At 34.4% G+C, this 15,943-nt stretch overlaps 1 protein-coding gene across 1 annotated transcript; it reads left to right on the forward strand.

Annotated features, from left to right (window-relative positions):
* Positions 1-1,689: 1,689 nt before the first annotated feature.
* On the forward strand, positions 1,690-14,723 carry il6st (interleukin 6 cytokine family signal transduce). Its single transcript, XM_043250338.1, has 16 exons — positions 1,690-1,841; positions 4,417-4,500; positions 4,611-4,916; positions 5,623-5,761; positions 5,890-6,062; positions 6,163-6,317; positions 7,572-7,731; positions 8,305-8,381; positions 8,521-8,737; positions 9,645-9,857; positions 11,257-11,373; positions 11,955-12,104; positions 12,305-12,445; positions 12,567-12,663; positions 12,838-12,919; positions 13,113-14,723. The coding sequence occupies exons 2-16, from the start codon at positions 4,437-4,439 to the stop codon at positions 13,650-13,652; spliced, it is 2,631 nt and encodes an 876-aa protein (XP_043106273.1). The 5' UTR covers positions 1,690-1,841; positions 4,417-4,436; the 3' UTR covers positions 13,653-14,723.
* Positions 14,724-15,943: the final 1,220 nt, after the last annotated feature.

A 15,943-nucleotide genomic window follows, 5' to 3' on the forward strand; every position in this document is an offset into this window, starting at 1 on the left:
TTTTATTATTATTATTTAATTTTTTTTCAAAACCAATCTAAAAGTAATTATATTAGCTCAAATATTTAATGTAATCAGTACAATTTGCAATCCACTCAGCACCGTTGATCAGCTGCTTCAGATGTTTTCCTGGGTTTTGAGATAAAATCATAACAGTAGCTCTTCAGGAGCAGGGTTAGAGAGCCCAGCTGGAAGTTGTTGTTTCTGTGCTGTCAGAGATGAATATGCATCACACAAAACCAGACATGTTTGAACAGTGCCTCAGTGTTTACAATCTTCAGAAAGCCAAATTACTATTGGATTGCAGTGAATTGAGAATATATGTTCTGACTCAAGCTAATCTTTAATGACACAAAAAACAGGTCCTATGAAAAGCAGAGCTAATGTGCTTATTGTTATTTAGATATAGCTTCAAGTCGGGGTGTATCCTCTTGCTGTGTAAATGTGTTCAGTTCCCTTATATTGATCATAATGATTTCATCATTAGCTAAGAAGTCCTTTGTGTTGCATTACATGAAATCTGAGCTGACAGAGAAAGTGTGTAAACCTAAACCAGGTTTGATCAAAACTAGTCCTGTTTGGTTTATAGATGTGATATAGATTATAGGGTGAGCAATGCGAAGATCATGGGTTTGATTTTCAAGGACTGCATGAACTGAAAACTGCTACTTTGGATAAATATAACCAGTTGAGTTAGGTTCAACAATTTATGTGGATGATATCTGCAGTCAACATATCAATATATATGTGCAATCAAATATCAACATTTTGGATAGCAACTGATTTGTACAGCTGCACACTTTATAGTACGATTCATGTCTATATTCTCTGCATGGAAGATTTTTAGCGGCACAGAGATGACTTGTAGGTCAGCTAGGCAGCTTTAAATGCATAATTTTTACCATTTTAACTATTAAGTTATAATAATAATTAAAAAAAAAAAAAAAATATATATATATATATATATATATATATATATATATATATATATATATATATATATATATATAAATATTTGTAAGATGTAGTCACAAAATTAAAAGGCAGAAGTAGTTATTTAATCTGTAATAATTCACATAATAATTAAAATTCTAAATTAAAATATACGAAAGAAAAAAATTCAACATTTTACCAACACTAAGACTGAGTGCAGATATTTTTTTTTATTCAGTTCTGTTTTCCAGAAATATTCTTTTATAATTTTCTAGTACTATTTTCTGACTTGTTTTCAAGGATTCAGAGCGTATTTTGAGCTAAGATTTGTCGCAGACATCTATAATTTAGTATTTAAACTTGCCATAACACATCCTAAAAATGTAAGAATTTTGAAATACTGTCCCAGCACCAAAGGTGTTGCGTTTACAACGACAATTATAATAATATAATAATAACTTCGAAGCAACTTCTCATGTTGAGAACTAAATGTTCTTGTGACTCTTTATGTAAATACGCTGAGCCAGCGCGAGTTCCCATTGGCTGCAGTGAGATCACTGTTTTCCGGCAGTGGGCCATGACTAACGGGAAAACTAATAGATTATGAATCACGGGGCGTGGTCAAAGGACAGAAAGCTCTGCCGACTAATCACGAGAGGAGTTTCGTTATCCAGTACGCCACGCTTATGCGCATGCTCGGAATGCTTCGATCTGTAGAACACACTATCGTCTTCAATCATGTTGAGCGCGATTCAGCGTCGTTCCTGATGAGTGGGAGCTTCTGTAAAAAAAATACCGGAAATAACTTAAGGACGATCGGAAACGACATTCGTAGGACTCGACCGTCCGCGATGTTTTTTAAGTGTTAAAATTTACAGTAACTCATATAATGTGAAGCCACTCTAAAGGTAAGATATAGTTTTAATGTATATATAAAGTCATACACAGTTTGTGTATGTAATTCTATGATGTAGTAGGTTAAGTTTTGTTTTTAACGCCTTCGTACTTTACAGGCATCGTGTTAATGTGATATGCAGGGTACGTCAACTGTATTGTGTAACATTAGCCTAGTAAATAAATGTGTAAACTACTTAAAATATATATATATATTGATATATAGATCATTTGATAGAAATAGATCATTTTGTGTCTCTGGAATAAATTAATCTACGACATTTTACTAAATTGAATATCGAGGTTGCTTTGTATGTTTTGTTAATGAGGTATTTGAGGACTTCATTATTTTAGATTTAATTTTGAAATAAAAAAAGAGACAATTAGACTACTGGGGATAAGACTTTATTCATAGTGTTGCTATTATGACATGTCATTCAATTTAAATATAAAAAGATCTATATTTAAGTCAAAGAATAAATGTAGTCTTTAATCCCAAATGCTTGAAAGGATCAGTAACACTTATTTATTTATTTTAAGGTCATTATAATAGCAACTGATTATGCGTCATGCAAATAAGCATAAGCCCAACTCTAATCCTAACCCTAAGCATGTAGTACATACTGTATTATGTATGCGGTAGGTTTAATTGAAAAGACCTAACGTGTCTCCATATAAGACCTAACAAAACCAAGCCATGAGGTCAAATACCAAACTGCGAAATCAAGAGAGATAAGGGCTTTAGAAGAAGAAGAAGTGACCAAGAGCCTGATGGTCACTGATGGTTGAGCTCCAGTGATCGTGTGTGGAGATAGTTGTTTTGGGCTTTACGGTAGCCAGACGAAAGCCTCAGTAAAGACAGAAAGACATTTTGCAAAAAAGCTCATACTGTGAGAAACTCTGGTCGGAAGAACCTTCGTTTCAAGTGTCATGTCTGGAGGAAACCTGCATAATGCCATCCCAGTGAAAACACACACAGTATTTGAAGCGTTTCACTTTCTGAATGCCCAGTGTATATATGCACAGTTGAAGTCAAATGTTTACATCCAACTTGCAGAATTTTCAACATGTTATGTTACCAAAATAAAAGAGAGATATGTAGTTCAAAGTATCAGCTCAAATACTGTATATAAACTGTATGAAGGAGACCATTGATAACAATAAGTACACGAGAGTCATGCTTGTTAGGAAGTATGGTTTTGTATTAAAATTAATTTTTGTTTGGCGTGAAGTAAAAAATATAAAATTATTTAATTTGATTTTAATAATCAGAAATTTCTAAATGTATGATTCTTGATATTTGTATAAAAAAATTATAAAATAAAATAAAGCGCATTAAATAAAACACTTTTAGCTTGAGAAATAATATAATCTACATATTACAAATAATAATCTGTGCATTCACATCTAATAAAGATAATGTTATTAATTAAAGATAATGTTTAATTTAAATTTATTGTTGTTACATAATCATTCCTATTATACTTTTTTTTTTTTTTTTTTTTTTTTTCAACAATATTGTGTGTTGGTTGTTTTTTAACATCCTTCATCATGTTACATTATTTTAATTATTTGCATAACGGCAGGGAAATGAACAGGCCGGATCAGGATGGAAATAAGGATCGAAATGTAATAACTTCTGAGTGAGGGTTAGACATAAGTGCTGACCTGAAGTTTAGTTTTACATTTTTGAAATTTACATGTATTGAAATGTTCATATCTTTTTGTCTTCTGTGATCTGTTTATCAACACAAATGAACTACTAGGCTTGTATGAGATTTCAAACTCTCCATAAAAAGGTGACTTGGAAACTGAGCTACATTATCAGAACAAACTGAGAAAAAGAGCTTCCCTTTTGACAAAGCAAAAAAAAAGAAAAAAGAGTACACAGTGTTTATTTCATACAGACATTTATACTACAGCTGTTTGAAGATCTGCAATCTTTTTCTATGAGATTAGCTAAACTTAAACCAGCGGGAAACTATCACTTCAGGCATTAACTTTTTTGTTTGTTTTGATTTAATTGGATACATTTGAAATGCTGGTGTTGCATGCTAAATGATTTAATAATGAATACATCTAAACAGGTAATGTTGTGGACATTAGAAAACATATACATTGCATAAATATAATATTAACACATATAAAAAAAACACATTTGCAAAAAGTAAAACGTTTTTGTTTACGTAACATATGTGTGTGTAGTGTGTATATTTAATATGTATATATACATACACACAAATACAGTATATATTTTAAAAATACTTAGGCTATGTGTTAACTATATTCATATACATTATACCATATATAAAATATTTTAATATATAAATGTAACACATTTTTGTTAAATATATACATGTGTGTGTCTGTATATTTATATATCCATAACAAACATACACACAACACACACATATAATGTATGCAAAAACTTGGATGCGATTAATCGTTTTGAAAACAATAGAAAAAAACGACAACTTATTTTGCCCCTAAAAGTTTGAAGTATTAACGTAAGTGCACATATTACTACTCTTAGATATTAATATGCACCATTTACATTTTCAATCTACATTGATTTTTGTCTTTTCTTAGATACCTGCCTTGATGTCACAATGGGCTCTTTCACTCTTAGCCATCATTTACTCTTACTCTTGATGTTTTTGCGCTACGCAGTAGGTAAGCCATGTCATTCACTCCATTACCTCCCAGATGAACGCTTATATTGTTGTTGTTTTGTTGGGATGCTCAGTTCAGTGTTTTCTTTTTTTTTTTTTTTTTTTACACAGGTTCCACTAATAGCTGTATGAAGATTCTTCCAGACTCCAGCAATTACATTGTTATTGAGGGGGGAAAAAACTTCACCGCGACATGTCACTTACGGGAAGGGTCCACTTACACCGCAGATGACATCGAATGGAGTTTAAGGAACGTCAACATCGAAAAGGAGTTTTACCGCAAAATAAATGAAACAACTGTGAGTGTTACCGTTAACGTCAACGGTGACATGAGAGATTGGTTGCGGTGCTCTGCCACGAAGAAGTCCCTGTCGCACGAAAAACTGTGTATCTATGGAATCTTACTCCAAACAGGATGTAAGTGTTTTTGTGCCAAAATCACACCCGTTGCTTTAGAACTTTTTCAAAGAATTCAATAGCTTAAATGTTCTTTTTGAGTATGGCTACAGACATTTGGTGCCAGTTTCACTAAACGGGGAAATTATCTCAAGAGCGAACAACACACAAATTATAGAACACGGATACAACATCTCATTTAAATATCGACAAATGTAATACACCAATCGCAGCACAAATTGTCGCATTGTCGCAAATCCGATGGAAAAATTGCCAGTAAGCCCAAATGTTAGTAAAACTTATTGCACGATTCATTTGAATACTCTCCTGCCATAAATGCCACGTCTTAAAGGGAAACTCCTACTACTGCATATTAAATGCAAAAATTAGGTGCAAAAATAGCTTTGTCCGTGCCTTTTCAGCGCTAATTCATTACAAATGTGATAGTACTATTCTGACGGTACCAAGTTGTCAGTAAAACTGTCCCTTTGTTAATTGGAACAACTTTCAGTTTGAGACGGCCCTTTAAGAATCTTTTATGCAGCTGTCTATAAACCTATAGAAAGAAAACAGATCTGCTGTGGTGGCACAAATAGTCACTTTTCGCCACCACGGTAGATCTATTTTCCTCCTGTCTGATATAAATGTGAAATCTTTTCTCATTATTTGAAACCTTTTGCATTATTTACTAAACACTTTATCTGTTTTTTCTGTTTATGGTCTCCAGATCCTCCGTTAAAACCAGAAAATCTGTCATGCATTGCTTTGCAAGACAACAAGGATATTTCCCCTTACTTAAACTGTAGTTGGGATCCAGGAACGCGAAACCCGCTGATCGACACGACTTACACAGTTTATGCCAATGTGTATGTGTTAGAGTAACAAATCTTCTGACAGCTTTGTATCCATTTTTAAACTTTTTTTTTTTTTTTTTCAAATGACTCAAAGTGAAAGACTAGAGCGTCACTGACTTCCTCTTCTTTTTCTATTTTAGAATTGGGATGGATAAACCGCACAAAGCTGAATGTAAACAGCGTCTTGCAAGGTCCTGCATCGTCAACCTCGAAACTTTTCCAGTTCATATGATTTTAAAAGTGTGGGTTGAAGCGAAGAATGCTCTGGGCTCAGAGAAGTCAGAAGAACTTCAAAATGACTCTTCCTATTTTGGTATGATTTTAGGTTGTGAATTAGGAAAGGATGCTTTTACGCTCTGTATGAATGCTTCGGTCCAACTGGCTATTTTTTTTTTTGTGTGTTTGTTTTGTAGTAAAACCAAATCCACCGCTGAATGTCCAAGTCCTCACTGAAGTTAACATCTCTACATGTCTTATGGTTACTTGGGAAAATCTCCTTGAAAGGACCATTCTGAAACTCTCTTATGTCATCAGATACCGCAAAGCAGCATCCAATGTTTGGATCAAGGTACTTTTATTAATTTATGAAAAACAATGAAAAAATTTTCTACTTTAAGTATACAAATATGAAAACATATTCATCATCAAATCCAAATTAAAACTGAAATAAAAAGACAGCACATGAATAATGGTTAAACAATGGATTAATTAAATTGTATAGGCACAAGTTAAGCTAAGATGTGTTTTTTTTAACTGCATGTTAAATATTCTATATTCTAATATAGAATAAAATATCTAAATAAAATATTTTTTATTAGTTCAAATGTTGGAGGGTTTTCCTTTTCCAGCTTAATCAAATTCTTGATTGAATTCTTAAGAAATCAAACCTACCCTTTTGGTAAATAAAGAGTGTTTATTATTTCATTTATGTACAGCCCAAAAGATATACTATACTAAACTATAAACTTTAGTTATGATAACTATGAAGTTTTACTGTCAAACAATTAATAACGATTAATTGCATCCAAAATAAATGTTTACAAAATATGCATATGTTTACTGTGTGTATTCATTATGTATACATGCATATATGTATCTAAGGAAACAGGAAACATCATACTAAATATATTTATATATAATATAAATTAAATGAACGTAAATATGTATGTGTAAATATATATATATATATATATATATATATATATATATATATATATATATATATATATATATTGTATGTGTTTGTATATTTTAATTGCATAATAAAGTTATGCATTTATATATTCAGTACAAACGCATAGATCATGTAAACAAAAACATTATTTTGGATGCGATTAATCGCCATCATTCATTTGACAGCAATAAAAATAAAGTTAACAATATTAGCGTACACACGGGCAAATTATATCATCTGGGTTTTTTTGAGTGCGTGCTCATCTACCGATTTAAAATTTGGAAATACTTATAGCAGGATGGATTCTTCTTTCCATCAGCCGGAAAAATTGTTCTGAAAGTGATGTTTTTTACCTTTCAGGAAAAGCCAGTTCAGGAAAAATGTGATTTTTCCTAGAGCTGTTGTGTAAACAGGTAATATATATGCAAATAAGAAACAGCAGCTCATGAAGACCCAGAATTAATTAATTAGTGTGAAGCAAGATAAGCTTGGATTATGTTACTCAGGGTAAAAAATCTTAGGCGTGCAACACATGGATCAAGGGGTGGGAGTGGGTTCTTATCTCAGACAATGCAGTACAAGCTTGAATTATTTTCATCTTGCACATAACCTCTAAAAAAATGTAATTCTGTTTAATGAATGTTTAAGGTGCCGGACAGCTTCAACAAAGGGTACATCGAGACTTTCAGACTGCAGCCTCTGGAGCCGTACACTAAATATGTGGTACAGATGCGATGCATTGGAGAAAATAATAGCAGCTACTGGAGTGACTGGAGCCCCAGCGTTACAAATATTACTGCAGAAGCCAGTACGAACTTTATTATTAATAATCTTTGCAACATTAAATCATCAAATACATTTTTAAACTATTTAAGATGTGTATTACTAGGCAATTACTGTGTAATTGAGATGCAAAATGTGTGCTTTGTTTATCATTTGAGTCACTTATCAGAAGTTGCTAAAAGTTGCCAAATACATTTTAAAAATAGGATCTAATGACCCCTTTAAGGGCAACAGAAAACAGGCAGGAATAAGCAGAGATCCAATCATAAAATCAATCACAAAATTGACTAAACTGAAAAACATTTTGTTTAGCACTAACCAGGTGAACAGAATACATCAGACTTTAGCACACAGTAAGTGAAGTGAGGTTGTGAAAGTGAGTTTGATTGTTCCCTCGACTTGATCAACTGTGTGTGCAAACAATATATCATTAAATACAGTGATGTAAAAAAGCAGCTGATATACTCTCAGGCTACTCAAATATATAGGCATTTAGTAGCATTATTGTTTAATTACTTCCCAGCTTTGCAAAATGTGATCGAATCTTATCATTAATACCCATCAGGCCATTTTTAATACCAACATCTTATTTTTTTAGAGCCAGCAAGTGCGCCAGATCTTTGGAGATTCCTTCAGCCCACTTCTAATAGTAGAAATGTCACATTAATGTGGAAGGTAAATTCCTTTTTTTCATCTTACAGGTGCTAAAATAACAATAATAGCATCCGTACAGGGTGCGAATATGTGTAGTGTAATATTCAAATAGCGTTTAAAGGTTAAATAATTAAGGTTTTCATATTGTATTCTCTTGCAGGCTCCTGTAAAAGCTAACGGAAAAGTGCTATTTTATAACTTGAGTATCAAACACGATAACGGGATGTTCCAAAACCACATTATTAAAGCAGATAATGTCATCCAAACTTATTCGATTGATCTGCCAAGAAGAAAAATGGCTGGAATTGAAATAACTGCGGTCAATTCAGTTGGAGTGTCTCCTAAAGCAACTTTGTTCATTCCTAAAGCAGATAAAGGTATGTTAAAGAGTGCAGTAGTTTTGAGTTTGAAAGCTGTAAATTTAGCATAATAACCCTTTGTGATGTAATCATCCAAATGATCTAGTAGAATCAGTAATAGCCATTTAGCGTTGTGTTGTTCTTTTATTTTTTGTAAATCTTTAAGTAACTTGCACGTTATGTATTGTATATGAAAGGGAACAGGGGCTAAAGCCACCGAGTGCTATCCAAAACATCTCGAGTACTTCACCAGATATTTTTTAAGTTACATTAAATGCATTTGTTGTGATGGAAGCACAAAGTTAGCCATGTTCTCTGTTAGGTTCTCCAGTAGGTTCTCTTTGAAATGCAGATCGGCTAAAGTCCTTTTTCACTAATAATTCAAATTAACTTGAAAAAGGGACACAATTACAGATGGGCCCAATTTTAGGATAAATAAAAATCAGAAATGTTTGTTGAATGGCAAATCTGAATATTGGAATGATTTATGAAGGGACAATGTGACATGCCGTAGTGTATAAATATTCTTCAAATATACATTTAGTGTATATTTAAAGGGTTACTCTGCCCAAAAATTAAAATTACTTACCCCTATGTTTTAAAATTTAAGATATTTTGGATGAAAATCGGGATCTTTGTCCCATTGATTGCCAAATAATGAACACTGTCACGGTCCAGAAAAGTATAAAGCACATTGCCAGAATACTCCACCTGCCATCAATGGTTTATTGTGAATGTTATGAAGCGATGGGAATAGATGGGAACAGAAAGCTAACAGGAAGTTTTCTTGTCTCTTCATAACATTCAGATGGCAGATGCAGTATTCTGACGTTGTGAAGCTTTTTGGGTGGAGTAATCATTTAATAACACTGCTTTGTTGGGGCACGTGGAAGGTGTAATGCGTGATGTGACTGTGATTTCACAGAGCTTGCTGGCGTGGAGAATATGAGCTGGTCGGTGCATACTGAAGAGCAAGAGACGAAGCTGCAGGTCAAGTGGACAGCTGTCCCACCTCTTCATACCAGCTTCCGTCTCTCTGAATACCTACTGGAGTGGGTGAAAAGCTCACCGACAAACAGATTAGATCAGGCCGGCTGGCAGAGAGTGCCTAATGATGTCACCATCACCACACTCAACGGTAACAGCTCTCTATCTTCTGAAAATAATACGCTCTATATGAGCATCGCATCAACGGGAGCCTTTCTGACGCTCACTTCACACTTCACCTAAGTGCCGAGCTTGAGTCAAACAAGCACGGAAACTTTACCAGCGACGAGGAGCTTCAGTAGACTTAACATACTTTGCATGCAGCACGTACTCTTCAGTCGCATGCACAAATACGCTGCGGTCTGCATCATTTCCTATTAAAGTGCATTAAGCTACGAGCATACGCATCAGTTTCACGTCACATTCAGCAGCAGCAGCTTTTAAAGTATTAGCAGCCAAATAACCTTAAACCAGCTGCTGTTCATCGAAAGTCAAAAGAAAAAATAGGAAATCAATAACTTTCATAGCTTTAAGTGTTATTCTTTATTTGATAGCTCTCAGTTATACTGTAATGATGAATAAAGTTAATGGTTAAATATTATAAAAAAAAAAAAACAATTTCATAGAGACGTCAGTTGCTCACCTCCATTCATAAAAAAAAACAACTTTTGTTGTTTCTACATTTATAAACTTGAATATATTTTAAAAAACTTTAATATTAGATGGGATTAATCGTGATTCATTTCAGAGAAAATGTGTGATTTAATTAATTTGTTTTTTTTTATATTAATTGACAGCACTATTATTTACATATTATTCTTCTAAACTGTCAATGGCACATCTGCAGAATAAAGTAAAAAAAAAAGTAATAATAAGCATAAATAATAAGTATGTTACATCATTATTGTTAGCAGATTAGTGACTGTTTTGTTTAAACATTTGTTCAGTCTTGAAAACCTTTCATGTAGAAGTTAAAATGTATACTTAGTGTTGGGTGTAATTAATAATTAATTACTGAAATTTACTTTCATTTAATTACAGTTACTTCTGATGTCAGCAATTCTGTATAAAACAACAGCAGATTAAACCTGTTAAAATGTACTGTATGTAAGTATAGTTCAAGTATAATTTATACAGTTTAAGTAGTTTATTTGAAAGATTTAAAAGAGTAGATTTATGTCTATCCTTTTATTCTTCAACTGGTTGAGGTTGACATGGCATTTAGAAAGCATTGAATAATAAATGCTGTAATCTAATTAAACGTTTGAAGATGTAGTTAGTAATTCATTACTTTTTACTTACCCAACACTAAACAAGCTCAAGCTTTAAAAATATATACATGTTTTCGTAATATAATCCTATTGGCCCAATGCCAAAAAATATAATTTTTCAAATAATTTATTACCGTTGTCAAAGCAATCACATTACTTTCCGTACAGTGTCACACGTCTGCTATAGAAAGTGTGAAAGGGATGTCTGCTGTTGTAGTTTCACTATAAAGCATTTTGGAAGCAATGTAGGTGACTAAACGTCTTTCCCTCTTTCCCTAGCTGATTTGAAAGATTTCACGCGGTACAACATATCAGTGTATCCAATTTACAAGTATCGCTCCGGACACATCCAAGCAGGAAGTCCAGTAACCACAGCAGCCTACATTCAACAAGGAAGTATGTATCTGAAGTGTAATGCAATTTTCTCATGTACTGAAGTACACTCGTATATAGGTTTGTCATGATTTAGGCCTTTTTGTTAGCCCAGAAATAACAGCAATAAGCTGTTTTATTGTAATTTTAAGACCATTTTGTTCCACTTTATATATAAGCAGGAAGGCCTACACGCTAAATGATGACGAAGCTGTAATATTTAGAGAACGGAAATTAAAGGCCATTGCACACTGAGCCCGACATTTGTGCATGTCGAAAAATAAATTGTACCACAGAAAATCGCATGTGACGGTTTCTGATTTCTTAATGATCAAAATATGAGATACCATAAAAAAACTTGAATAAATAGTAAAAAAAACATTTGATTAAAAAAGTGTAAAGTAACAAGTAAAAAAAAAACTACTTATGCAATACAAAAAAACATGGTACATTTTATGCAAATATAATGGGCAATATATTGGCAATATATTTGGTTATATATATGTATATATAACCAAAAATTCTAAAGGTCGTTTACATACATATCGCACAATATGTGATATTTTGCCACAGGCCTACTCTCCTAACAGTCATTGTTTATCTAGGTCCATTAGAGGGTCCTAATGTCACAGTGACAAAATCCAAGAAAAACAGTGCCGAGCTGAAGTGGATGGAGATTCCTTTGGACAGCCAGCAAGGATTCATCACCAACTACACCATATTCTATACCGTCGGGAACACCAAGCAACGGAAATGTATGTTCAGCATGGGATGAATGTGGGATGATTTCACAAGCTGATCTGTTCACTGAACAAGTTGTTCGCTCTCGTCATTGTACATCCCCGTCGTTGTATTCCGCTTTATACTGTTCAGTGCTTTGATGCAACCTGTGTTGTTAAAAGCGCTATATAAATAAAAACGATTGATTGATTGATTGGATGGATGTGTTTGGCAGCTGTGACGGTGGGCCCTAATGTCTATTCACACGTGCTGACGGATCTGGCCAGTGAAACCGATTATGTGCTTTACGTCGTGGTGTCAACTGAAGCAGGATCTTTCAAAGGCATGGACTATACATTCAAAACTATGAAGTACGGTAAGTCTTTTGTCCTCGTTTTAATGTTCTTTTTAAATTCGCGATGATGCATCGATTTTAACAAGAAACTATCACCTATGTTGTGCTGATGCGACTTGTGCTGATGTTCTCTTGACTGCAGGCGATGGAGAGGTGGAGGTGATCGTGGTGGTGGTTTGCCTCAGTTTCCTGTTCTTGACCGTCTTTTTCATAATGCTTTGCCTTCGGAAAAGAGAAGTGTAAGTCGGTGCTTTTTAGCATTCAGAATGAAACCCAAAGCGAGAATTCAACAAAGCAAGAGTTTTTTCAGAAACAGAAGTTATTGATGATGAATTTTGAAGAGCCAGATCACCTAACCCCACTTCAAACAGCGTTGAATAGTGCAATGCTTATTTTCTGGTCTCTCTTTTCAGGATTAAGAAGCTGCTGTGGCCACAGGTTCCAGACCCGTCTGACAGCTCCATCGCCCACTGGTCACCTGACTTCCCCGTAAAGGTCAGTAAGGAATCCAAATCGTGGGTGAAACACAAAACATATCCAAAAAACGTCTAACTTAAACTATTACGAACTTTTTAAACATATCCCTGATAATATTTAAGTCCAAATTTCTAATTTAGTTTCTTAGCCATTTTGACAGCTCTAATACAGTCCGGCACACAGATCTAACAGCTTCTGACCCTCTCGCCAGGCCAACCTGCCCAAAGAAGACGTCAGCGTGATGGAGGTGGACGTGTTCGACGGCAAGTCCTTGTGCGAGGAAGACAAAGGCGTGCTGCCGCTGAAGAAGGACAAGTATCTCTCAGAGGAGCACAGCAGCGGCATCGGAGGCTCGTCCTGCATGTCTTCGCCCCGGCACAGCGTGTCAGACAGCGACGAAGGTGACTCGGGTCAGACCACAGCCAGCACGGTGCAGTACTCCTCGGTGCTGGCCAGCGGCTACAAGGGGCAGACTCCCAGCCACCAGCCTCCGGCGTTCGCTCGCTCCGAGTCCACACAGCCGTTGTTGGACTGCGAGGAGCATCCGGACCAGCTCAGTGAGAGCCACTCCAGGAGCTCGTACTTCAGACGCGGCCGAGAGCTGGAGCCCGGCGTCGCGGCTCCCGAATGTGACGGAGGCTCCCTGAGCTTCTGTCCGGTGCAGGAGGAGGAGGCGTCTCCCAGTGCAGAGGATCCGCCCCCCTCTGCTTTATGTTACATGCCGCAGCAGAACGGCTACCGACCTCAGTAAAAGACACGGGCGCTTTAGAGACTGTATCTGAATGTGCCTGTTACCAACTTTTGATTTGCCATTTTATGCAAGCTTACGCCGAGTGTGTATGGTAACACTAGACTGCTCACACTGCCACGTGCCTTCAGAGGGAGAACGACTGCTTCTGTCTGTTGTCTTGAATCACATGCATGTTTCCTTGTAGCGTTGTGTAAAGACGTGGATTTCCATTCTCATTTAGACTGCCGGTCAACATTTTTGAACGGGAAGATTTCCTCCGCTGTATTTATTTGATCCAAAGTACAGCAAAAGCACTTTTTACTGTTTAAAATAACTGCTTTCCGTTAAAAGTGTTATTTATTCCCACGATCCTTCAGAAATCATTGATATATGATTGAAATATGACGACTTGCTGCACAAGAAACATTAATAATTATTATTGTCAATATTTAAAACATTTATAAAGATTTCTACTTCAGATAAATGCTGTTATGCATTTATATTGATCAGCAAATCAAAATGATTTCTGACCGTAGTAATGTATTTAGCTTTGAAATGATGGGAATAAATTACATTTTAAAATATATTCAAATAAAAAGCACTTATTTTAAATAGTAAAAATATTTCACATTTTTACTGTTTGCTGTACTTTGGATCCAATAAATGCAGGCTTGGTAAGTAGAAGAGAAAAACATATCATAATATCTTACTGTTTCGAAACATTTTACTGGTAGTGTACCTGTTGCTGATTTCTTGCTTCCAGCATAGTATTGTTTAAAAATTATTCATAATTTGTGCCAAGGTGCATTATGGCGTTGACACATATTACTACTTATGGTATTCAGAATATTCATATTTTTAACAATATGCAACAGAATGTCAACCTTAGCTTGAGTTAACCTTTAGCTTTCATGTTCCTGGTGATCATTTTCTCTTGGGATAAAACTAACACTACATTGAAATGACAATTATGAAATGCAAATGTTTCATTGTATGCCTTATGACATGTATTCATTTATCTGTGTGATCCTTGTATGACTTAGGTGTGTATCACTGATACCATAGGTCAAATAAATACTTTAGTCAAATGTTTTTCAGTTTATAAGCTTATAGTTTGTCAACACTAGCGATAGTTGGGTTTAAGTTGATGTGTTTTGTTAAATATGACTTTTTTCATGACTTCAAATGCGAGAAGAAATGCTGCCAGTCAGCTGATTTAAAATGAAATGGCCAATGGTAGACTGAAAAAAAAATTCAAGAAATTCAAAAAGATTCCTATATTCAAAGCTTATTTTTGTCTGAAAGACAGCAGCTATCACGGTGTTGAAGGAGAAATGCAGGCTGTCCACTGATCCAAAAAAGGAAAAGAAAAAAAAAACAGGAAGTATGCAAGACGTGAATAATGGCAAAGCTCAATGCTCTTAATTCAACACTACTACTATATATATATATAACCAACGTATGTCTCAAAAACACAAATCATATATGCATACTTTTTTATCACAGTGTCACAATTAAACTGATATTCTCAGGAACTACAGAACAGAAATGTATATAAGTTTATATACATTACATATATGTAAATAAAACAAAAACATTTACTATGTAATGGTTAATGAATAGAAGGTTCTAACTCAGACGTGTTTTTTGCTCTTGGCCACTTGTCTATTTATGATGTATTTCCTGTCTTTGGGCCAAGTGTTCAAATGAGTGTGAAAACCACAAGGGTTGTACAAAAGCAAGAGCTTTATTTACAGAGCTTGATTTTGAAGTCACGATCCTGAATTTTTTTCTTAGAATTGAGAGATATAAACTCGTAATGTCTAGTTATAAAGATGACAATTGCGAGATGTAATCACAGTTACGAGAAAGGCAGTCAGAATAGTGACTTTATATCATACTATTGTGAGTAGCTATAAAGTAAGATTTCCAATATATGAAGTCACAGAATTAAAGGTTTATATGGGGTTGGTTGCAACAACAAGAATTAAGCTTATATCTTGATTAAATCAAGATTTATCTATTAATTCTGTTGCACCAAACTTTAAGTTTTTAAAAATAATCACGTTTACATTTAAACCATAATTGATCATGGATTATTTTCATTTAAGATAAATTAATTTTAATCCTGTTGCTCCATAACTTTACACTCAGATTTAAATCTCAATTAAGGGTTAACTTAAAACTTACAGATGAGAAGATTTAAATAAAATAAAGTGCACATGTGTGTGGCTAACTGAACAAAAAGAGAGGCGTTTATTATAAATACAAAAGGGTTAATTCACCCAAAAATGAAAATTGTCTTGTCTTTT

Source organism: Puntigrus tetrazona, chromosome 10 (assembly GCF_018831695.1).
Source record: "Puntigrus tetrazona isolate hp1 chromosome 10, ASM1883169v1, whole genome shotgun sequence".
In the NCBI taxonomy this organism is placed as follows: Eukaryota; Metazoa; Chordata; class Actinopteri; order Cypriniformes; family Cyprinidae; genus Puntigrus; species Puntigrus tetrazona.